General features: G+C 22.8%; 1 protein-coding gene across 1 annotated transcript; it reads left to right on the forward strand.

The window, feature by feature from the left end:
• Positions 1–4,800: 4,800 nt before the first annotated feature.
• LOC145839344 (uncharacterized) lies at positions 4,801–10,808 on the forward strand. Its single transcript, XM_082946929.1, has 2 exons — positions 4,801–5,389; positions 10,129–10,808. The coding sequence occupies exons 1-2, from the start codon at positions 4,801–4,803 to the stop codon at positions 10,806–10,808; spliced, it is 1,269 nt and encodes a 422-aa protein (XP_082803055.1).
• Positions 10,809–25,395: the final 14,587 nt, after the last annotated feature.

Below are 25,395 nucleotides of genomic sequence, written 5' to 3' on the forward strand. Positions count from 1 at the left end.
CTCAGATTTAACCCGCGTACAAGCTAATGAACTATAAAAAATACTTCATTATTAATAAAATAATCAATTACTTATTTTATTTAGTCTTTAAAACTGCACTTATAGCTTTATACGGGTATTGCTCAGTTATAACCTGCAAACAGTTCAGATCAAATTTGAACTGTTTACCTGAACTGTGATATGAGTGACAAAATTTTAGTACAAAAAGTAATGTAAAGACACATATGATAGCTTATCTTAAAATAAAAGAACATAATCGGAAGTTTGTTCAAAGAGTTTTCTTGGGAAATTCATCTAAAACGACACACGTTGAACAAATAAAAAGCTCATGAATGCGATATTTGCAAGAAGAAGTTTTCTCGGAGAAGCCAATTAGTTGAACACTTTAAAATTCGCTTAAGAGAAAAAACTTTATGGTTGTGCAGAATGTGAAAAATGGTCCATTAGAAGTTCTAATCGAGGTAATCATATACGTACTTGTCATCAATAACTATGTAAATTAAAGCAATCAGAACTAAAGTGTAAAATCCGAAGAACCATTGTTCATGACCATCATATAATTCTATTTATTGTTTGCAGTTTGTTATAAAATTAAGATTGTCGGTAAACTTTAATTAAATCTTTTTTATGGATTATTTTAATTAATACTACAATTCACTTACTAATTTTCGAAGCTTTATTTTTTTCGTTGTTTTAAATGATGGAGCTACTTGAATATTAAAAATATATTTTTTTTACCTATAAGCGTATAAATTTTTTGTTGTTATATCTCTGTTCATAGATTTATACAAATAAAATTTGTCCTTAATATACGTAAACTATTAAGACTGTAAATTTGTATATATTGTACATTAGTTATTTTTAAACATTTAAAATTTCAAGATTTAGAATTTGATAAAAACAATTTTATACTACATAAAAATTAAAGTTAAAAACGTGAATCAAACATTTTTTCGTAATATTTTAAAACACAACTGCATTTTAATTTTATTTATAATATTAAATTATTTTGAATAACTTGGTAACCTTTATAATGTAAACAGTTTGTTTTTTGAACCGTTTGTCTTTTGAATCATAAAAGTGATGAACTTCAAAAAAAATCTCATCATTAATTTTTTTTGATCCCTTTTGAAGTTAACAATTAATTATTTGCAGCTAAAATAGATAGACTATATTTAATAAACTAAACAGCATAAAACCGAATTAGTTTTCATGATATTTAATTCCAAATAATTTTTACTAATATTTTTGGTATTACATAGAGCTATAGAAATTATAGTTTTTGGCTAGATTAATACAAAAAGTAATTCATTTATATATAGCGTTAGCCGTCCGGTAATTGCAAAGTTTAGCAGTTTAAAAATCTGATCGCATCCGGCAGTGAGTGTTTTAAATAATTTGCTTATTTTAAAGATAGCAAACAGTCCCCATGATGAATTTTGTAGTGAAATAATTTAAGAAATAATTTTTAATTTGACAATTTGTTTCGCTTTCAAGTTTTTGAATTCTTGTAACTATCAGTTAAGCTCTTTTAAAATTTATCGTGATTCTTTTTTAATTCGAGTGTTTGTTTTCAACCGTAGTATATTTTAATTGATAATAATTAAAATTTACTAAAATTTAAAGTTAGCCTCAAAAATTTTAGTTTGTTAACTAATTGTTTTTAAATACTAATAAAAAATATTGTTTCCCAGAGTCGACAAACTAATGAACTAAAAAGAATATCCGCTATGTTCTATTATAGAAAAGATTTTAAACTTGTTCATATTCCATTTGCAACGTATTACGTATAGATTACTCATTTTATTTGATATTTTATTACACACAGCTCTTGTCAAAACTATACGAATTTCTTTGTCAAGTGGTAAATGTTAAATATATCTTAAAAATATTTTGGTTACTAAGCAACTTAAAAAACAACTTCAAATATTGATGATGAATAAACTCGAATAAATAAAAACTTGAGAGTTTGACAAGTAAAACTGAAGTAAAGATGTTAATTATTGAAAAGTTAAAAACTTTCTTTTTAATTTAATGCAACTTATTAATTAACTCAGGTCGTTCTTCCTCAATCAATACTGATTCAAGGCTGTAGAGTTCGTTTTGTATACATCGTTTTAAAACTTAAAAGTGGTCTGGTTTTAAATGGAATAGATAATAAGTTTTGATACTAATATTTAATTATTCAAGTTATTATTTCTAAATAAATCTAACATTAATAGTCTATACTATTCTACTATTCAAAATTGTTATTTAAACTTACCTAGTCAATTGCATGTGACCATCATATAATAAAAGCACAAAGCTTTATTTTTTAGACTTGACTTAAGATATGTAGCAGCTTTAAAGAAAAGTTACTAAATAAAGCAAATAGCTTGTATAGTAAATATTTCTCATCACTTATTGTTATTAATATAAGTACACTTTGGAATAAAACAAACTTTTTGTTCACAAACTTTATTTTTTAAGAAAATTTAGTTAACAAAACTTCAACTTACTTATTCTTATCTATGAATGGTAAATATAAAAGTAAAACAAAAGTACAATAAAAAATAGTTGTGATGTTTGCAAGTAAACATTTAAAAGAAAATAAAATCAATCAAAATTTAAATAAAAACAAACAAAATATATTACAAGAGATTAACAACCGATCAGAAATACTCATTGTATTTAACTTATTTAAGATAAAGTTCGGAGTTTGGTTACGTTTTAGTTTTTGAAAAAAGATAAATTTGTATATTGCCTGCCCATTTTAAGTTTTAGATACGGTTAAATACGGTTTATAAAAAATGTAGTATATTTGTAAAATTAAAAACCTAATTTACTAGTCTTATTTTTAGCTTTATAAATATTAGTGTCTAATTGAATTTTCTTAATTATATTAAACAAAGTATTATTTATTACATTGTAAGTTTTATTAACAAATATCCTCAAATAAAATATGCATGTTATTTATTTGTAAAAATGACTAATGTTTTTTTTTAATTCTTGATAAAAACAAGTATATAAAAAAACATAGTCTGTTATAAGGTAGTATTTTAATAATTTTTTAACTATAAAATAATTTTACATATTTACAATTTAAATTATTTTTTTAAACTAAACTAGTCAATCGCTTTTGACTTTAATATAGTAAAACCACACAGATTTATTTTTTACGATTTACTTAAGATATGTAGCAGCTTGAAGAAAAATAAATAAAGCAAGTAGCTTGTAAATATTTTTCAGCACTTAGTGCTATCATTAAAACAAAACTTTCTTACATAACAAACTTTATTATTTCACATGTTTCATTGTTTAAGTTTAGTAAGTTAACAAAACCTTAATTAGTTAAGTTACAGCTATGCATGGTCAACATAAAAGTAAGAAAGAAGTACAAAACAAAAGTTTTATTTGTGATGTTTTGAATAAACATTCATAAGAAAATTTAGTTAGTCACAATTTATATTGAAAAGAACTAAATTTTTTTAAAGATAACAACCGATCAGAAAAAAAGTCGTATTTGAAATAAAGTTTGGAATTTCTTACGTCTTTATTTTCAAAAAAGCTTAAATATGTACATTGTTTGCACATTTTAAGTTTTATTTATAGGTACTTTAGAAATTGTGTAAAACAAAAGTATATTTATTTATTTTCTATTTTATTGAAAGAAATTAATTTTTTAACCATGAGTTAATACGTTGAAAATACAAAGCTTATTACAAAAGTTTAACAACAGATTAGGAACACCAGATTTATACAAATTGTTAATACTAAACTTTATATAGTAACACTTTTTTTTAATAACTGAGCTATTTTTTATTTGTTTTCCTTATAAAATTTTTTAATGTGACGGAACAAAAATCCTCTCAGACTAGTTATATTCAATTTTTGGTAATTATTTTTACAAAAAGTAAAATAGAGATTTTTAAGCAACTTGGCAACTTTATTCAGATTCGAGCTGCTATAAAAAAATTGTCAGTATTTAAGAAGTGCATTTTGTCTCGTTTTTTGTTTCACACTTTAGCAAATTTGTGCAAGTATTAGTTTGCCTACGTAAGATATACAACAAGTTTATATTTAAACAAAATAAATAATATAAGTATTAAATTTATCCAAACTAAAATAAAATTTTTATATATTGCTTACTTTAAGGTTTTTAAAACGGAAAACTTTGAAATATATTTATCTTAGTACAATTATGAAGTGGAAGGCAAATAAGTGCAAACATTTTTTAAGAACAAAAGTAAATTGTAAATACAGCTTCACTCTTGTAAAATAATAAGTTTTAAAATGAGTTAGAGCATCATAATTGCTTCATTGCCGTTATAAAACAATTTTAGTATTTAAGAGTAAAGAACTTTTGAAATAGTAATTGCATCAAAAAAAAAACTTAATTTACACAACTTTTGTTATATAATAGTACTTGTTTTAAATGTAATTTTTACTTCTAATTTGACCAAATTATGAAATTTTAGTTAACAGGTAATCAAATTATTACTATTTATGAACTATTTTTTATTAAAAACCGATTTTAATACATTGCAAAATAAGTTGTTAGTTCAAAAAGTAAAGAATCTTTTTTTAGTACTATACTATTAGAAGTACAAAGTTTTTAGCTTCAATTTATTAAACTAAAGTATTCTGATTAAAATTTTCAAATTAAGCAAATGTTTTTTTATTGTATCTTTTAAATTTCTTTGTCTTTTAAATAGGTTTTATTGATTCAAAGTTATCATTTAACAATCATTATTTCAATTTGAATTAAGTACACCAATATCCGTGTTTAACACACTATTATTAAGCACTCAAGTTTATAATATGGGTGATTCTGGTCAAAACAAAAGTAAAATGGTTGTTTCTTGTGATGTTTGCAAGAAGATTTTCAAAACAAAATGGTACTTGAAAGTTCACAAAAGAATACATGCAGGAGAAAAACCATACAAATGTGATATTTGTGACAAAAAATTTATAGTTAAAGGTAGGTTAACAAGTCATATGCTGGTACATAGTGGTAAGAAAGAGTGTCAATGTCATGTTTGTCATAAGAATTTTGCTCGAAAAGGTGATATGAAACGTCACTTAGTTACTCACACCAAAGATAAACTTTTCAAATGTGATATATGTGACAAAAGTTTTGCTCAAAAAATAAATGTGAAAAAACATATGGTAGTTCATACTGGTATAAAAGAACATCAGTGTGAAGTTTGTGAGAAGAAATTTTCTCTAAAAAGTCATTTAAAACAACACATGTTGACTCATACTAAAGTGAAGGAACATGAATGTGATATTTGTAAGAAGAAGTTTTCTCAGAAAGGAAGTTTAGTCAGACACTTTAGAATTCACTTAGGAGAAAAACCATTTGGTTGTACAGAATGTGGAAAATGGTTCACTGATAGTTCTGCACGTAGTAAGCATATACGTAATTTTCATTAAGAACTTAGTAAAGAAAAGCAATTAGAACTGAAATGTAAAATACAAAGAAGTATTGTATATGATTACCTTGAGGCAATAAATGAATACAATTCTAAAAATACCTATTTTTAGCATTTACAATTTATAAAACTATGTATATTTAAACATTCGCAACGACTTAATTTCTAATTTACACTGACCTATGACACTAGCTTAATTTTTTTAATATGTTTGAGTAATTTGAATTTTTACAAATCTGCTTAAAGTCTATATAACTATTTTTATGCTTTAAACTTCGTTTACTGATTTTTTATAAATAAAGTTACGTAAGCTATCAAATTTTATTGTAATATATCGTACATTAGATTTAAATAATTAGTTTGAAATTTGATAACTTAATACGTTTTTGGATATCTGAAAAATTTAAGTTTGATCTGAGGGATATCGAATATTTTGTTATAAAATGAAATTACTCTCTGGATTGATTTAAAAACTTAACATTAATCTATTTAAAAATCTAATAGTCTCTGTTGAGTTTGGCGACTTGATGTCTAAGAGACGATTTTTGTTTAAAAATTAAAGAATTTTAAATCAGTAATATTACTTAATGTTTTATCATTATAAAGTTTTTTGGTCTTTATAAAATCAACAAAAAAGTATATGACGGTTTAGTATTTAGATTATCAATATCTACTTGATCAGTATTGAAACAATTTTTTAAGCAAAATTTTAGTTTTTAATAATATTTTTAATAAAAAAGATTTTAAAAATTATTAACGTGTCCCTCAATAATTTCTTTGGTAAGCTATTTCTGAATATACGTTATATAATGATAACTTTAATTTTATCCTCGAAGTATTTTTATAAGTTATAGAGTATTTAGGATAAAGATAACAAATAAAAAGTGAAGAAAATTTTGACTTCAACAATTATTTTTTTCATAATTTATTTATCTAGAAGAAGAATAAAATTACATTTACTAATTTATATATAAATTATAATGTTTTTAAATACTATCTTATGCAATAGTTATTAATTAAATATACTTATTTTTAACTAATTTTTAATAAACTTACTTATTTCAAAAATCAGCTAAATTCCGTTCATCGATTTATCTACGATTTATCTATAAGGTTATATTAGTATTTAGACAAGAGTAATTAGTTCAATAAATGTATTTATTGTGATTGCATATTTGTATTGTGTGTTTTTAAAAAGTTTTATGTTGTTATCTAAAGATTTATTATTATTATAAAATATGAACTTAATTTAAAATATGCAAAATATTTTTAAAATATAACTAAACTGTATGATTGATTTAGGTTAATAATTTCTTTTTAATTCGGGGCTAATTTTTTTTCATGTATCCTAAAAAAAAAGAAATATTAACTTGCGTACAGTAGTGTTTAAAAAATTAAAAAACCCAAATTAAAATATAAGTTCGTTTAAAATATTTAAACTTCTACTATCTTTTAAGTTGACTGTAACCTTCGGAAAATGAGTATTACGTTTTTAATTCCAATTTCACTCAAATAGTTTAACACTAACTTGCTATAAGCTTAAATCTTATAGGTTATATTATTTAAGTTAAAACAAACACGTTTTAACTTCCGATCAAAACATTGAAAAAGTAATAAATTTTTGAATATAGATAAGGTACATATTAAATAACAACATACTCCCTAACAATGTTTTGTAATATGTTGTAGTAGACTTAAGCAAAAAATTTTAGTTTATATCTGTTAGGTAGTAAATTATTATTTATAAGGCAAATTTAAAAAAATATATTGTTACTAAGTAATTTTCTATAAAGATAATTAACTAAATAAATAAAACATATAAAGAATGCATCTGTATATTTTAAAATGTTTTAAGAGTATACTCGTAATCATAGTTATTATTATTACTAGTTATAACTTAAATAGTAAATTTTACTTTGCTATAAAAATTAATTTACAGTTTGCTTTTTATGATTAATTTATTTGTAATAACGGATAAACCTATTCATCTTACTAAATTATTTTTCTTAAAAAAATTAAATAGTTAAAAATTTATATTAGGGCCCGAAAGCACTGTGTAAATACAAAACGTCTTATTATCAATAATTTTGTACATAAGACATACAACCTTTATACATATGTTCATAGCTATATGTTACATTATAGTTAAAATATAGTTATCTTAAAGTCAAGGTTCTTCGAACATTTAAATGGCCTATGTTATTATAGTTTAAGTTTATTTTTGTTATTTTCAGTATAAGTTAAACAGATAGTATAATCGTTTGTCGACCTTAACAGTTTAAAAAACTCAAATTCTTTTTCTTGAGGCACTTGTATCTTAACCTTAAATATTTTTAACTAAGTCTTAAAACTTAAGCATTAAAAGAGCAAAAGCTTATGTTTAAGTCAAAATATTATTATCTATTTTTTTATACTTTTAGTTTTTCTAAGGTTAATGTCATATTTTATTTTGTTACAAATTTAAAAATAAAATATAATTAGAAACCAATTGACATATTTAATGAAGATTTGTTTTTTTTAGCAAGCTATTTAAGCAATTTATACTTCATTCATTTGTGTAATGAATACGTTTAGAATAATTTTCAAATCAATAATTATTTTTAAAACTACTACCTATTAACAAACTGCAATATTTAAAGCCAAAAATGACATTAATGTCAAATATATCATTTGTTTTTACAAATCATAATTGATTATAAGTAAACATGAAAAATAAGAGAAAAATACAGCTTAATATTGAACTGAACTGATTGTACTTGAAACATTGAAGATTTTAAACTACTTAATTTACACGATATATAAGGATATAAAATATGTATATACACGACACTTATTATATAATGTATATAAGTATCTAAAACTTTATATTAGAAATGTAGCTAGTAAATAAATTTTTGTTCGTACTTAATCCATATTGTAGTTTAATATAAATTAAAAACTAAACAAATGTTATTTTCTTAAAATTTTTCCTATTTTTTGATGCTTTTCAGATCTACATTGTTTTAGTTTTGTATAATAGTTACAAAAAAAAAAAGATATTTGACAAAAAGATTTTTTTTATGTTTTAAATTTTCTAATTTTATTTCACTTTGATTTGTCAATAAGTAAGCTGTAAATTAGTATAAAGTTTAACTATTTTCAAATTATTCATTTTGTTTTTTATTTTAAACAAGGGATTAAAAACTAGGTACAACTTCCTTTAAGCTAAAAAAATAATTTTGTTTAACATAAGTATTTGAAAGATAACTATTTACCTAAATGAATATTTTTTTAACTTATCTAATTTATTCAATCGAAAAAACTTAGTACTACATAATAGTCTAAGTATATTGTAAATAATATCAGAGCAATATAACAAATATATAATATAAAACAATGTATAGTTAAGTTATATTTATTAGATTATTGATAATCGATACCAGTTTTAACGGATTTTTGAAAGACTTACATTAAACTTATTAAAATATTAGTTTTGTTTTTACTTCACAATGTACACAATATTGAAACTGTTGCAAAAAGTCTAAGAAAAAAGTTTATCTTTATGACATTTGCAAAAACTTTTTTGGTTACATAAGTCACAGTTGCCAACAGGTTTAAAGAAATTTCTTTTAGGTTTTTGAAAGTACACGTTTAAGCTTAAGGTCAAAAAAAACGGGTTAAATAGTATAACAACATTAAAAAGATACTGTAAAGCAATTTTACATGTGTTGTTTAATTTTTTTTTTTGGTGATTTAAAATTTATTTAAGTTTGTGATAATTTTGTTGTGTAATAAAATATACATTATATTAATTAACATGAAAAATTTATTTAATTTTAGTCTAAATTGTCAAATTCTGGTTTTTCGAGGATTCCATGTTTAGTGGCAACCCTAATAATTCTTTAAAGTGCAGTTTTGTTTAGCACTTGCACTCAAGGAAAATTAATAAACAGATGTTTAAGTTGTTTCATTTATTGGCTCTGGCTATTTCTATCTTTTCTAGGCTGCAAGTGCTACATATACTGTGGATTTTTCTTACCTCCCCGATGCTGTGAATGATATTCCATATAATATTATACTTAATATTGTTGGTTTTCAAAAACCAGATGTATTTAGCTAGTTCGGTGCTGTTTCGGAAAAAAAATCACTTTAACATAAGCCTTATAAACTTAATTTAACTAATTTTTTTTTTTAATTAATAAAAAGCATTGTTTCCCAGAGTTGACAAATAAATTACATTCTATAAATATTCATTAATTTTATTTTTATCATTAATTTTGACTAAAAAGTGTATTTATTTAATTAATAAATAAAATAAGTTTTTAACAAAAACCAATAAAGTTTCAACTTAGTTAGCTTAATTTTCAGTAAAAATAATTTTACTTTTTTTTTAGTTTAGTTGTTTATAAAATCTAAGAAATATATAAACTTTATCTTACTTATTAATAGTTATCTTACTAATTAAAATTAATAAATAAAAAATTTTATGATTTTTACTTACTTTATTATTTAAGGTAGAAACAAAATTAACTATAAAATTGTTTATAATGGTTTTCCTATTATATATATTCCATAAACTAAAGACAACTATTTAATTAAAACGTATAAAGTATTACAAGCTTATATTTACATAACTTAAACTTTAAAAGTTAATTTATTTAACAAAAATTTAACTAGGTTAGTTTATTTATGGATGATTATTGTCAAAGCAAAAGTAATAAGATTTAAAAAAATTTTTCTTGTGATGTTTGCAAGAAGACTTTCAAAAGAAAAATCAACATAAAAAATCACAAAAGAATACATACAGGAGAAAAACCATACAAATGTGATGTTTGCGACAAAAAGTTTGTCATCAAAGGTAACTTAACAAAACACATGTTGGTGCATAGTGGTAAAAAAGATTTTCAATGTCATGTTTGTCATAAGAAATTTGCTCGCAAATTTAATTTGAAAGAACATTCAGTTACTCACACCAAAGATAAACTTTTCAAATGTGATATATGTGACAAAAGTTTTGCTCAAAAAAGTCATGTAAAAACACACATGTTAGTTCATACTGGAATAAAAGAACATCAGTGTGAAGTTTGCAAAAATAAATTTTCTCGAAAAGGTGATTTAAAACAGCACATGTTGACTCATACCAAATTAAAAGCTCATGAGTGTGATATTTGCAAGAAAAAATTTACTGTTAAATGTAATTTAGTAAAACACTTCAGAATTCATTTAGGAGAAAAACCTTATGGTTGTGCAAAATGCGGAACATGGTTTACTGACAGTTCACATCGAAGTAAGCATATACGTACTTGTCATAAGGGACTAAGTAAAGAGCAACAATCAAAGCTGAAGTGTAAAATACAAAGAACAATTGTTCATGACTACCTTAATACAATAGCTGAATACAATTCTAAGTATTAAAATTAAGTTGGAAAATTGTTTATTTCTATTGATGTATAATTTAAAATCATATAATTTATAATGTTACAGTAATTTATAATGCTCTAGTATGTTTAACTATTTGATTTGATAAAGCTATTTAAATAGGTAGAAATCTTTTTTAAAAGTTTAAAGTATAAATTTTAAACATTTATAAATATGTCTACAAATTAATGTTCAATAGATAGATTCAATATAAAGGTACGTAAGCTATAGAATCTGTAATTGTATATTGTATAATAAACTTTTATAAACAGTATAAATTGTTTTTCATATTGAGTTTGCTGATTGTATATAATTTTCTGCAACTAAAAAATTAAATTTGATTTTAAGGAAAGATAGTTTTATAAAACACATTAAAAATTTAAAAAACTTAAAAAGTTTTTAATAAGTTTTTGTAAACTTAAAAAATTACTTTTTAATCAACTAGCTTAACGACCTTTATAATATTCATAATCGTTTGTTTGATAAAAGTTAATTAAAAGTAGCGAATTTCGTAATATTACAATATAATGAATAAGTTTTTTTTGAAATTGTGTGTTAGACTTATTGAAATAATTCAAAAAGTTTTTGCTAGTTTTAGTGCTGACCATGCCTAACTAATCCATAAGTTTAAAGAATTAAGATTTATTTACATATTTGCTGTTATGTTAGGTTATATAAATGTATTTTCATTCTAATACTTTGATGCAAAAAGTATTTATATTTTTTAATATAGCCATTTAAGTATTTTAAAATTTAACGGGTACAACGATTTTTGGCACAACAAATGCGTTGCTTCATTCGAAACGTAGTAATCAAATCCTATGTGAGTATTTTTGTAAAAAAAAAATAATAATCTTGATAAACGTATCTTATTTCTTGAAAAGTTGTCTATAGTCTTTTAAGTAGTTGTTTATGTTTTGATTAGGTTGCGAAAAATTTTCATTTCGGTTTTGATGAAATGTCCTTTTAAATTTATTATTCAACTTATATTGGTTATTTGATTTTTAACTATTATAACTCATTTCAAATCAGTTGGGCCTTGTTCGAGAATCCACATAAGACGGTTCTTAAACTTCTTTATAGGAAGTTGAAGGTCTTTTATTAGAATTTTACTCGCCCATTTTGGACTATAATTAGTAGTAAGATGTTTGTAGAGGTCATCTGGCGAGCAAGTAAGACTTTTCGATACCAACTGATGAATGTCTTTAAAAGTTTGTGTATGACATCAAATAGGTGGAGGTTTGTGTATATCCGTGTATAAATGGCAGTGATCACATGATTAGATTGTTAATGCGATTTTGTCGGACACTTGCTTGGGGTTTTGAGCTGTATGATTTTCGAACACCTTGTGGTTTTCAGTGTTGATATTTTAAACTTGTAAGTTAAACTTGAAAAAAATACTAAGCTTTCAATCAAGAATTTTTTTTTTTATAAAAATAGTTTAAATGGTTTAATTATATATCTAACTTGAAGCATTTATAATTTTAGCTAAAACATACATAAATTATACTCAAAAAATAAACTTATTTATTACTATATACTAAGAATGTATACAATTTTGCTTGTTTTGTTTTTAAATCTAGTGTTTTTGTTGTACATTGACAACGTAGAATATTACAAAAGCATTTTATTTAGAAAAAATATAACCATGAGCCTAAAGTTGCTTATTACTTTGTAATATTACCTCAAGATAAATGAATGTTAAAAATTTAAATAGTTTATTCAGATGTAGTGTAATTTAATCTAAACGTAACAAAGAATAAAAAAGAATAAAGGTGTTTTAATTGAAATAAGTTGTTCTAAAACTAAAAATTTATTCTCAAAGAAATTCATTAAAACAAAGAAAAATAGTTTTAGCTTAAATAAAATTTTAATATAAAACAAAATTCAAAATCTGTTTTAATATTTGATCATAATTATAATTCAAAAAAAACACTAATCTAGACATGTGTATACTAAATAGCGAGTATTTTCTAAATTGATGTTTTATTTCTTTTTTGTTTTTGTTTTTAAGTTATAAAAATCTCATCTAACACTAGTCATACTCTCTTAAGTTATTAAATACCGTACGTTTAAAAAATCAATCACAAGAACTTTTTTCACACAAAAGTAGATAAGGTAGAATCGTCAAAAAAGAAATATTAAAAACTTGTAATTTTTTCTGAGTATAGTAATTTAAATACCAAAAACTATGAAAAAAGAGTTTAAAACATTTCGATAATTGATAATTGAATTATTATTTAAGTCAAAGCAAAAGCTTACATGTTAACGAGTATTGCTTTCTTGATTTAATAATCAATGAACTTCACGACATGACCAACAACAACAGCAACCGAGACAACCTACGTCCGGTTTCGTCCATTTTAGGACTCATCAGTAATCAGCATAGTCGCGAAAAAGTTTTAGTAGTTTAGTTCACTTTAGTAAGTTATAAAACTAAACTATAGGAAGTTTAAAAAACAAGTTACGACTTTAATTTAAAAGTATTATTATTAACTACTTTTAGAGTTTGTTAATTTATTGTAACTATAATAACTTATGAAATTATTACAGCATTAGTAACAATAAATTTAATTGTCATAAATAAATAAAGCAAATAAAATTCTTTGTTTGTTGCAAATTAAAAAAAAAAGGTCTTTTAGTTTAGGAAATATTGTTTATGTCCATTGATTATAACTAAAACTTTCAAACACACTTGAACCATGAGTTAAAAAGTTTTTAATGTTAACAATAAGTAAGTGTAACAAAGAACCGAAACTTAAAACTATATTAACTTTCAGTACTGTACAAATAAGTAACTATCTAAAATTGTTTTCTGACACTTAAATATGTTTTACTACTTTTCGTCAGAAACTCACATTATGTGAAAAAATAAATAATACACTTTTGTATAACAAACTTGTATAATATTATGTAATCATCAAATATTTTTTCAATTTACATTTTAGTCTAATGGCAATTCAGAGTAAACACTTAAAAACATTTTAAAAACCAGAACAGAATATTTAATAATTTACTTAAACTTAAAGAAAATAACCAAAAAATAATATTAGAAATTATCAGCTCATTTGCTTAGGCTGTAAAATCTTGTCTTAATTGAAAGGTTAGCACTATATAAATAAAAAAACTACCTTATGCATTGTAGTGCAAATAAATGTAGCTTACATAGCCCAATGTAATACATGAAATATAAATTCAAGCTCATATGCATCTAAAGATATGTGAAACTTAAAGAGATCAAAAATTTTTTGATGATAAAATTTAACAAACGGTTCTTAAATTTACATTATAGAAGTCATTTACTAATGTTCAAAATATTAATATTTTGAAAAGATTCATAAAGTAGTTTTTGTATCAAAATATTACAAATACATGGTTAGTGCCTATTTTAATGTCACAGAAAAATTTTGTGAACTAAAGTTATAATATTCAAATTTTAATTGTTTATAGAAATAAATCTACAATATATAAAAATTACAGTTTTTATAGTATAAGTTTGTTTAGAATAAATTTTTCTAACACAAATTTATGAACAGAGATATAACAACAAAAGTTTTATATATTCATAGCTTCAAAGAGTATTTGCTATATTCAAGTACCTTCATCATATAAAATAATAAAGAAGAAATAGAGTCTAATAAGTTTGTGAGTATAAAACTATTATTAATCAGAATTATACATAAAAAAAAGGTTGTTTAAAGTTTACCAAAAACTTTTAATTTTATAAAAAACTACTAACAATAATTAGAGTTATACTCAGATATAATTTTAAGATAGTCATGAACAATGGTGCTTTGTATTTTACACTTTACTTTTGATTGTTCCTTTATACTTAATTCCTTATGACAATTACGTACATGCTTACATCGACTAGAAGTTTGAGTAAACCATTTTCCGCATTCTGCACAACCATAAGGTTTTTCTCCTAAATAAATTCTGAAGTGTTTTACTAACTTGCCTTTTAGTGAATACCTCTTTTTGCAAATATCACATTCATGGTCTTTTATTTTAGTGTGAGTCACCATGTGTTGTTTTAAATGAATTTTTTGCGAAAACTGCTTCTTACGAACTTCACATTGATTCTCTTTATACCAGTATGAACATATGTATTTTAACATTACTTTTTTTAATAAACTTCTGTCACGAACATCACATTTGAAAAATTTGTCTTTATTATGAGTAACTAATCATATGACTTTTTCGGGTAAACTTCTTATGACAAACATGACATTAAAACTCTTTCTACCACTGTGCATCAGCATATGACTTGTTAAGCTTCCTTTAATGATAAATCTTTTCTCACAAATATCATATTTGTATGGTTGTTCTCCTTTATGTATTTAAAAAGGATTTGGTTTTGAAAGTCTTCTAGCAAACATCTAACGAATCACTTTTAACAAATATATCACTTTCGTTTTGACCAGATTCACCCATATTTTAAACTAAGTGCTAAAATTTATGTTCAATAGTGTGTAAAAAACAAAGATTGATTTACTTAACTTAAATTGAAGTATAATTTATTGTTTAATGCCAAGTTTCAATCAAAAAAGAATTATATACATATTAAAATTTGCATAGTTTTATACTTAATTTAAGTTTGTTAAAATTCATAAACTGAAGTCAAAAACAATAGATTTCAATAGCATTAAATGAAAACTGTTTCTCTATATGAAGTAACAACTTATTCTAAATTGTATTAAGAGTGGTTTTTAGCAATACATGTTTTTTTTAGTTACATATTAGATTACCTGTTGTCTAAAAGTAACATGACTTGGTCAAAATTACTTTAACAAATAACAAGCAATACATAATCAAGTTTGTGTACATTAAATTTCATATGATATGCTATCAATAAAATTTATCTTTCTGATGTTTTTTTACTTTTAAATTCTTAAATGGGTGTGTAATTGCAGAAAAACAATTAAAATTACAATTTTTGAAAAACGTTTTATTTTACAAAAGTAAAACTGTTTTTTAAAACTATACTTTTGCTCTTAAAAAAGTTAGCAGTTAGTTACCTACTGTTTATTATTTGTTTTCAGAAACATTTATCTGAAAAACTGAAAGTAAGCTATATAAAAAGTTTTATTTTAATCTGGATAAATATTTTTTTATCACTTTTTCAGATTTTCTGTCTAGGTTTTATTTTGGTATTTCTTACGCAGGCAAACTAATACAAATACAAATCTTAAAGATATGAAATAATAAACTAGACATAAAATACTTTCTTAACATTCACAACTTGTTTATTGTTAAACCTTAAGTGACATTAAAAGTACTTAAAAGTAGCTTGGAAGGCAACCAAATCTCTACTTTATCATCATTAAATAATATCAGTTTTTTTTTTTTAATTTGAGAGATTGTTGTCGTTTAGTCAAGACATTAAGTAAAAATTTATAGAAAAGTTCCAAATAGCGCAGAAGTAAACACCACATGAATACCTAAATAAACAAGAAAACTTCGTCATTAACTTTAAAAGTTTTACTCGAAAAACAAGTCAAAAACAGCTGAATTACAGTAAAAACATTAGATAACATATTAAGTTGCAATACTTTTCAGAAAATTTCGTAGTTTTGTTATTTTTATTAGTAAACTCATGATAGTCGTCGGTAATAATATATCTTTAAATAATTATCCTGTTTTTAAAAATAATCTTATCTGCTTTTAGCAACGTTAAAAATATGACTATTCTTTTTTTCATTTGAACTGTTTTACTTATTATGAAATAAAAGATTTTGTAAAGAACGCAAATCAACATTTGTCGTACTTAAAAATCAAAAATCGATGTCTGTTATTGAAAAAATTATCTATAATTATATGCAAATCAGTTTTTATCAGATAAAACAAAACATCGATTAATTTTTAATAAATTTTATTTACAGTTTAGGTTAAAAGTAGTAGCGTAGTGTTGATACAATTATTAACTAATATAAAATATGCGTTAATTATTTTTAAGCTTGAGAAAGTTAAGCTGCCAAAAATTATTTTCTAAGCTAAAGATAGTTGATATAAGCATTTTTTGTACGATTCAAAAAATTAAAAAAAAATAATTACAAAAATATTGATAGCCTGTTTTGTGGTCATTAAACTATTTGTTTTAAAGCTTATTTAAATTTATATTTCTGTGTGTGTGAAATGATTTCTGCTGAAGTAGTTTAAAATAAACAATACATGTTTATAAACTTAATTTATATTCATATAACCAGGTTGCCATCGGATTTTGAGATATTTTTTCCAGGTTTTCTTAATTTCAAGCTTTTGAAAGTACACGTTTTTAGGTCTATTTTTGGTCAAAGATTAAGTTTAAAGGTGAAAAAAAAAATCCACATTATCGCATTGGTAAAACAGCATTGAAAAATACAGTAGAGCTACTTTAAATGTGTTTTTAAATATAAAAATTATTGATGAGGAAAAAGAAAATTTGTCTAAGTGATAGAAATTTCGTGTAAAATTGAAAATTTATTATTTAACATATAAAAGTAGTATAAAATTTTAGGTTTTTTAGTTTTTTTTTTGTTTTTCAAGTTCAAGGATTCCAGGTTTAAAGACTACCGTTTTGTTAAAGCCTTGCTAAAGTTTTGTTCTCAAAACATAATTAAAAATTGATTAAAATAAAGTTAAAAGGTTTCTGCATATCATCATAAAACTAAAGATATCCGAATTATTTCAAAATTAATACAAACTAATTAATATTAACCCTCATATGTTAAACACAAGGGTGTATTAACATTGGTTTTTAGTGCGATCCCTGTAAAAAATCTAAAAAAATCATTTTATTGAACAAGATATTTAGTCTGGTATTCTCTCTTAATTTAATAAGTTCGCTTGTGCAATTTTTACACATTTTTAAATTTCCCGATAAAGGTAAAAATTTCATTCTAAAGATTCAGATTATGCTGTTAAAGACAAAATAATCTTCAGAATTTATCAACTTAGAAATTTTTTTCAAAATGATTCTACCACATTTTGGTTCTTTACCAAAATTTATCATGTTGGTTCTGTGTACTATTTAATCCATGCGAACAATTTTAAAAATCTGTTAATTTTAGTCATAACTAAAAGCCTGGCGCTATATAAATATTTAAATTCCTTATAGCATTAAACTGTTAATTAAATAGTTATTAAATAGTTTTAGTTCTTCATACCAAATATGTAAATTAAAACTCATATGCAAAACAGTTTAAGTCTAAGTGAAATCTGTTATAATCTTTTTAATACTGATTAGTTAATTAAAAACAGTTTGTCCATTGAACCAGCATTAAATATGTAGATTTTAAAGGAATCAACAAATAGTTTCAAAAAAAAACTTCTTTTTTCGAAGTCCATTACTTTTATGAAATATGAAAATAACAAACGATTTTTTTATTCGCATTATATTTTAACTCAATAATCTAATATTTTAAGCAAGTTAAAAAAATTTAACTGTTGTATTCTAAAATATTGCAAAAATTGATTAATCCAAAATGAAATTTATAATTTTTGAAACTCAGAAATTATTTTTTGACCAATTCAAATTTTATAAAATTCTAGTTGTTTAAAATCATTTATAATTACAACACATACAAAATTACTGTATTTATAATAGACGTTTATTTAAAAAGAAATATTAATTTTTATTTTATGAACAGAGATAAAATAACAAAGTTTTATATATTCAGAGCTTTAAAAAAACCTTTTTAAATATTCAAATAGCTCAATCATATAATAATAAAAGACAACATAGAGCTTTATAAACTAGTACAAAATTATTAAGAGTTTTATTCAAAATTATATAAAATAAACAAATAGTTAAAGCTTACCAACTTAATTTCAACAAACAAATTGCTAACAATAAATAGAATTGTATTCAGATATTGTCTTAAGATAGTCATAAACAATAGTCTTTTGAATTTTGCATTTAAGTTCGGATTGCTGTTCTTTATTAAGTTCCTTATGATAAGTACGTATATGCTGACTTCGTCCAGAACTAGCAGTATACCATTTACCACATTCTGCACAACCATAAGGTTTTTCACCTAAATGAATTCTAAAGTGTTGAACTAAATTACTTTTCTGAGAAAACTTCTTCTTGCAAATATCACATTCATGAGCTTTTAATTTGGTATGAGTCAACATGTGTTTTTTCAAATCACCTTTTCGAGAAAAGTTCTTCTTACAAACTTCACACTGATGTTTTTTTAGTTCAGTATGAACTAACATATGTGTTTTTACATGATTTTTTAGAGCAAAACTTTTGTCACATATATCACATTTGAAAAATTTGTCTTTGGTGTGAGTAACGAAATGTCGTTTTAAATTGGATTTTCGAGCAAAATTCGTATGACAAACATGACATTGAAAATCTTTTTTACCACTATGTACCAACATGTGTTTTGTTAAATTACCTTTAAGGACAAATTTTTTGTCACAAATATCACATTTGTATGGTTTCTCTCCTGTATGTATTCTCTTGTAAAATTTCAGGCAGGATTTGGCTTTGAAATTCTTCTTGCAAACATCACAGGTAATATTTTTTACATTTATGTTAGTTTTGTTTTGACAAGAATCATCCATAATTAATACTTAAGTGCTAAAAAATTTGTTTTAAAAGCAAAAAAAAAATACAGATTGATATACTTGATTTAATTTTAAAATGTATAGTTTTTTAATATTATTATATTAATAAAAAAGATTAAAAAAAGTTAACTTTTAATTAATAAAAACTACTCAATAAAATAAACCCTTATTGTGATAGTTTTTGTTTATGATATTAAACTTCACAAATAGATGTTAATAAGATACTTTATTATAAGATAGTACTATTGATTATGATTAACTAACATTGCTATATGCAGTTTCATATTTTATTTTTGCTTGAAAAGGTCGCAATCTCTTGCCACCGAAACCGGTCGCGAATAAAATATAAAAATTGCACAAATCTATTTAAATCTATTTAAATCTATTTCTATTTAAATCTATTTAAGATAGTACTAAAAGAACATTTTCTAAATAATAAATAATTTTAAAATGTATTAAGTTTTTAATAACACTTAATTTTTATATCATTAAAGATTCGAGAGCCGAGAGGTTACTGTGATACTAAATATTTTTTATTTATTTTTGAAGTAACAACTTATTTTACAATTGAGTAATACTTGTTTTATAATGTTATTTCATATTACTTATTAAATTACCTATTGATTAAAAATTACATTACACTTTCAAAGTCATTAAAAACTTAAAAACTTAAATAAACAATAAATTTTGATAAAGTTTGTGTAGACTAAATTTCATTTAAATGATTTATAAATTGTTATAATTATTTTAAAAATTAACATTTCTAAGCGTTATTTACTTTCAAATACTAAACTTATACCAAGTTTTAGAGAAACAGTTATAATTCCAAACTTACTTGAAAACGATTTTAATTACAAGAGTAGAGCTGTTTTAATATAAATTTTATTTCAGATGCTATCAATAAAGTTTACATTTCTGAGCGTTATTTTACCTGTTAACTAAAAAAATTAATATCTAATTGCAAAGAAAAAAAAAAGTCTTAAAATTACTTCAGTACTTTTTATTTTACTAGAATAAAACTGTTTCTAACAATTAAACTTTTGTTATTAAAAAAATTTAACACCTAGTTATCTTCTATTTGACAGTTGTACTAAGATACATATATTTTAAAATCTTACAGTAAGTAAAATATTAAAAAACTAATATTTCTAAATAAAAGTTTGGATTAACACTTATTTAACTTTTTATTTTTAGAACTATATTTTTCGTATATTGAAAGTAGACAAACTTATACATGTACAAAATTGCTAATATATGAGATAAAAAACTATACAGAAAGCATTTCTTAATTGCTAACAACTTTAATTTTTTTAATTTAACTGTGATTGAAAAAGCCAAAAAACTGAGAAAGAACTTGTGCTTTTTTAAATAAGTTATGCACCGGAAAAAAGCTGTTTAAAAGCTATTATTAAAAACCTTAAAATTAATTTTTTCAAACTTTGTACTTTTTGTACTAAAACAGCTCCCATAACCAAAAAAAAAGAAACATTAAAAATATATAAACTACAATAAAATAAACAAAGATTATCACACACCTAAATTTCCAGTTCAAACTATACTTTTCATAGGAATATTTTTTTTACTATTTACTTTATAAGTTTTAATTTTTACCGCTAGAACAAATCTTGAACTACAATGATGTTGTAAAATAACAAAACACGTTAAGTTTCAAATCACCACCATCAATTTAATTCAATTTTAAAATTTATGATTTTTAATGCAATTATTTTATTGGCGTCTTTGATTGATTAAAACTTTGTTATAAATGTTTTTGAAAACTATAATGTTTTTATATAGTTTGTATACTGATTTGTTCAACTGGTTTTTAAGGCTTTTTAGAAATTCTTTTTATGGTACATGAATTGAACTTAATAATAACTAATAGTTTATTAGCTATAAATACTTAAATAATATATTTTAATAGATAACAATGTTAATATTTTATTAATTTTATACTTTTTTATTTTTAAAATAAATTTTTGAAAAAACGGAAGAATTTTTACGATTATATATTTTCCTCATGACATTTTAGTTTATATACTTTTGACTGTTTTTATGTACAAAAGCTATACAATCAGTAAGAGTTAATTAAGAGTTATAATTGTATCTCTGCAATTAGATATTCATTTTAGATTTGAAAATAAAATTACCTTAGAAATGTAAACTTTATTAATAATAATTCTATCTGAAATAAATTTTTATGTATAGAACTATAGTTATATATTATTGCTTGTTTTAAATTTCAAATTTTATAGTTAATTTTGACTTTAAGAACCTTTTTTAAATACTGTACGGTTAAAGAGTTATTAAGCCTAATAGATTCATTAAAAATGCTTAATTTTTGTAATATTGAGGCAACTTTAAGTTAAAACAATGGAAAATCTATATTAAAATAATCAGTAGTGCCATTGTCAAATTTTGTTACATGGATAACTTTATTACTTACCACAACAAACTTTAATTGACTTATACAACTAGGTTTTTGTCTGAAGATAACGTTTATTGTAAATTTAATTATAAGTAAAAATAAATAAAATTTTAACGCTACACTTGCTTAATATCAAATAAAAAACTTCGAAAACATATCTGATAAACGCAGTATGTAAATCTATTAGTATATACTACACTCTCTCGCAATTACAAAATAACTACTTAAAAGTATGTGTAAACTTTTCAGTGTGTTCTATATGAAATATTACTTATCTATTTAACAGTTGTAACAGTATATAAAATCTAATTTATTTTCAACAACAATATTAATCAAGTAACATTTTTCTTAGATTTTTTTAATATTTTTTTTCTAGATAGTAATAACCTATTTAAAACAGATTTACAGGTTTAAGATTACTATACATAATAAATGTTAATTACTTCAAAACATTGTGGGGTGTCTTTTTAATTTTCAAAGCTTAACTATTATTTTAAACAAAAAATTGCAAAAAAATCTAAATTGAGCTGATGAAAATTATACTACATTTAAGTGATTTTGTATTTTTAAACTAGATTACTTAGTAAACATGAAAAGTTTTACCCTTCAAAATTCAAATTAATGATTTATTTGTCTTTTCTGTTTTGTATCTATAAAAGTTTTACATTCTCTTAATATTTTCACATATAAACTTGATCAACAGTGTTTGTTTTATTTAAACAAGTCTTTGAATGTAAAAATGATATAAAAAACTAAGTAAAGAACAACAATCAAAACTGAAATGTAAAATACAAAAAATTATTGTTTATGACTATCTGAAGACAATATCTGATTACAATTCTAAATAGCTCATTATTGATGGTGGTTCGTTATTTTACTGAAAGGTTGTTAAAAAGGTAGTAACAACTCGTTTGAGCAGACTTTATTTATCTGAACTCACTTTTTTAATTTAATATTGTTATAAGTTTGTTTATTTTATATTATATGCGGTTTTAAAACTATTGATGAATTTAAGATTATAACCAACAGTTTTCCACTTAGACATGATATTTTTTGATTGCTCTATAAGGTTTTGGTAAGAGGTGTTTTTTTTTTTTGTTAATTCTGTTATATAAAAACTAAAAAAAACGGAATTTATGTAAATAGAGTTTTTTTTTAATTATGTTTAAAAGGTATGCGAACTATAAAGAAGTATTAGCAACACATTGTAAGCTAATTTTTTATATGTTGGGTTAATTTAAATGTTTTTGTTGTTCAAATGATATTAGCTTTTTGTCTATGTAACTTCATTAATTTTTTTTTATTTAAATTTTAATTATTTAACGAAAACTTAATGCTTTTTGTAAAAAAAAGTGGTTTATAAATTAAAGTTGATATGAATAATAAAGAAATATCTTAGTAAAAAGTTTCCAGAAAAAATAAGAGTTACTTTAAAACTTTTACCTATCATGTCGTCATAACTAAAACTTTATTTCTCTAACTCAACAAATTTTACTTAAACATATTGAAAATAAAAAAATAATTAAATCTTAATAGTTAAAATAAATTTTCCCAAAAAAGTTTTTCTGACTTTGCAAATAATAAATTAAGACTGACCTTTAATCAAAGTGAATTTAGCAAATTAACATTTAACTAAGATTACATATTTGTTTTAAACTACTTAAATTTTTCAACAATCTTGATTAAATTAAAATGAAAAAGTTAAAAGAACTAGTTTACATATTTGTTTTTGATGTGAAACTTGTAGTTATAATCTTTTGGAGAAATTTATTAGTTGTGAAGATTTCGATGTGAATATTCTTATCAAAGCTCAACTTTTTCAATGTTTTATGAGTTTTTAGCTCAAAGTCTCCAAGACTCTTAATTTAAGAACCTTTTTACAAATACTGTACAGTTAAAAAATTAATAAGCCTAATAGATTCATTAATAATGTTTACTTTTTACAATATTGAGACTAATTTAAGTTAAAACAATGGAAATTATTTAATAAACTAATCACTAGTGCTATTGTCAAGTTTTGTTACATGGGTAATTTATTACTTACCACAATAAACTGTAATTTACTTATACAAATAGGTTTTTGTCTGTATATAATACTTATTGTAAATATAATTATAAGGAAACTTCAAAAAATTTTATGTTTAAAAAAATTAATTTTTTATTTAGAATTTGTTAAAACATAAAACAATACAGTAAAATACTAACAATACATGAAGAAAATTAGTTGTATTCTACTTATTAACAAACTTTTGTTACGTATTAGATTTTCATTTGGAGGAATAAGTTATAAAGTTAAGCTTTAATGATTTAAATTAAAGTTTTACCAAATTATAAAGGTAGATAACTAGTTTGTATTGAGCTTTGTAAAAAAATATTTTAATTATTTCAAAAGCTTCGGCTAGCTTTTGTATAAATAAAATACATGATGACCAAGTTGATAATAAAATAGTTAAAAAGTTTGACAGCAGATAAATTAAAATAATATTGTGCACAACAGATTGTTAAGTAAATACATTAAATTACTGTTTGTATTTTAAGTACATTGAATTTAGTGTCATACATACAATCCTTATTTTTTCAAAATTGCATTACCACCTTTATAAAAGCTCAAGCTATATAATATCAGATATTTTTCACAGCAAATCTTTCGCTAGTAATATATAGTACAAGTATGTTTTGTTTTAAAATGTTTTAATTCATTTAAAATCTTTTTTATGTAGTTATATTATATTAACAAATATATTATAAGTTTGAAACAAGAAATAAAACGATTAGAATATTATTTATTAATACATAATAGATTATAAACTGAAACTTGAAACAGTATTAACTTTTAGTGAGGTACAAATAAATAACTATCTAAAAATCATTTCTGAGATTGTTGTTTCACTACATTTGGTCAAATACTTACAGTAGAAGCAAAACAAAACATAATAAATAGTTTTTCTCTAAAAAGAAAAAAAAAAAACTAGTTAAGTGATCAATGATAGTATTAATGAAAATAAAGCAAACAATAGATAGAACTAAAATACAATTAAAGGAAACGAAACAATTATTCTAACTAAATAGTGACACTTTACAATCAATTCTTTTTTTAAAAGTTTATATAGCTTATAAGTTAACATGATTGAAAAATTTATCTTAAATATTAATAATTCTAAAATCAAATATTTTTCAATTGTTAGCAAAATTTTGTTATTTATTCTTCAACTTTTGAGGATCTTTTAGCAACAACTGTGGTACTTTGGTGATAATTTCAGATTTATTTTCTTAAAATTTACACACGCTTATATGCACATGTTCTATAACTCTAGTATTTAAATTCCGGGAAAATTGTTCGATGTATCTTGTTTCACAGAAGCAGTTGAATTTGTACTATACAACTTTTGTTTAAATTGGGTGTCAGATCTTTAAACTGCACTTTTAATATAAGGTTTGAAACATTTTCGGGTTTTCTTCGTTTTACTTTGACTTCGATAAATTTTTTTTTGTTCTCAAAATCACGCATTATATCTCCAATTGTAGCTTCAAAACTACCAAAAGTTTCTGAGGTTTAAGTACCCTAGCTTTTTTAAGGTTGTTGCTATGTAGAAGTTAGTT

Source organism: Thalia democratica, chromosome 6, assembly GCF_965202585.1.
Source record: "Thalia democratica chromosome 6, ktThaDemo2.hap1.1, whole genome shotgun sequence".
NCBI lineage: Eukaryota > Metazoa > Chordata > Thaliacea > Salpida > Salpidae > Thalia > Thalia democratica.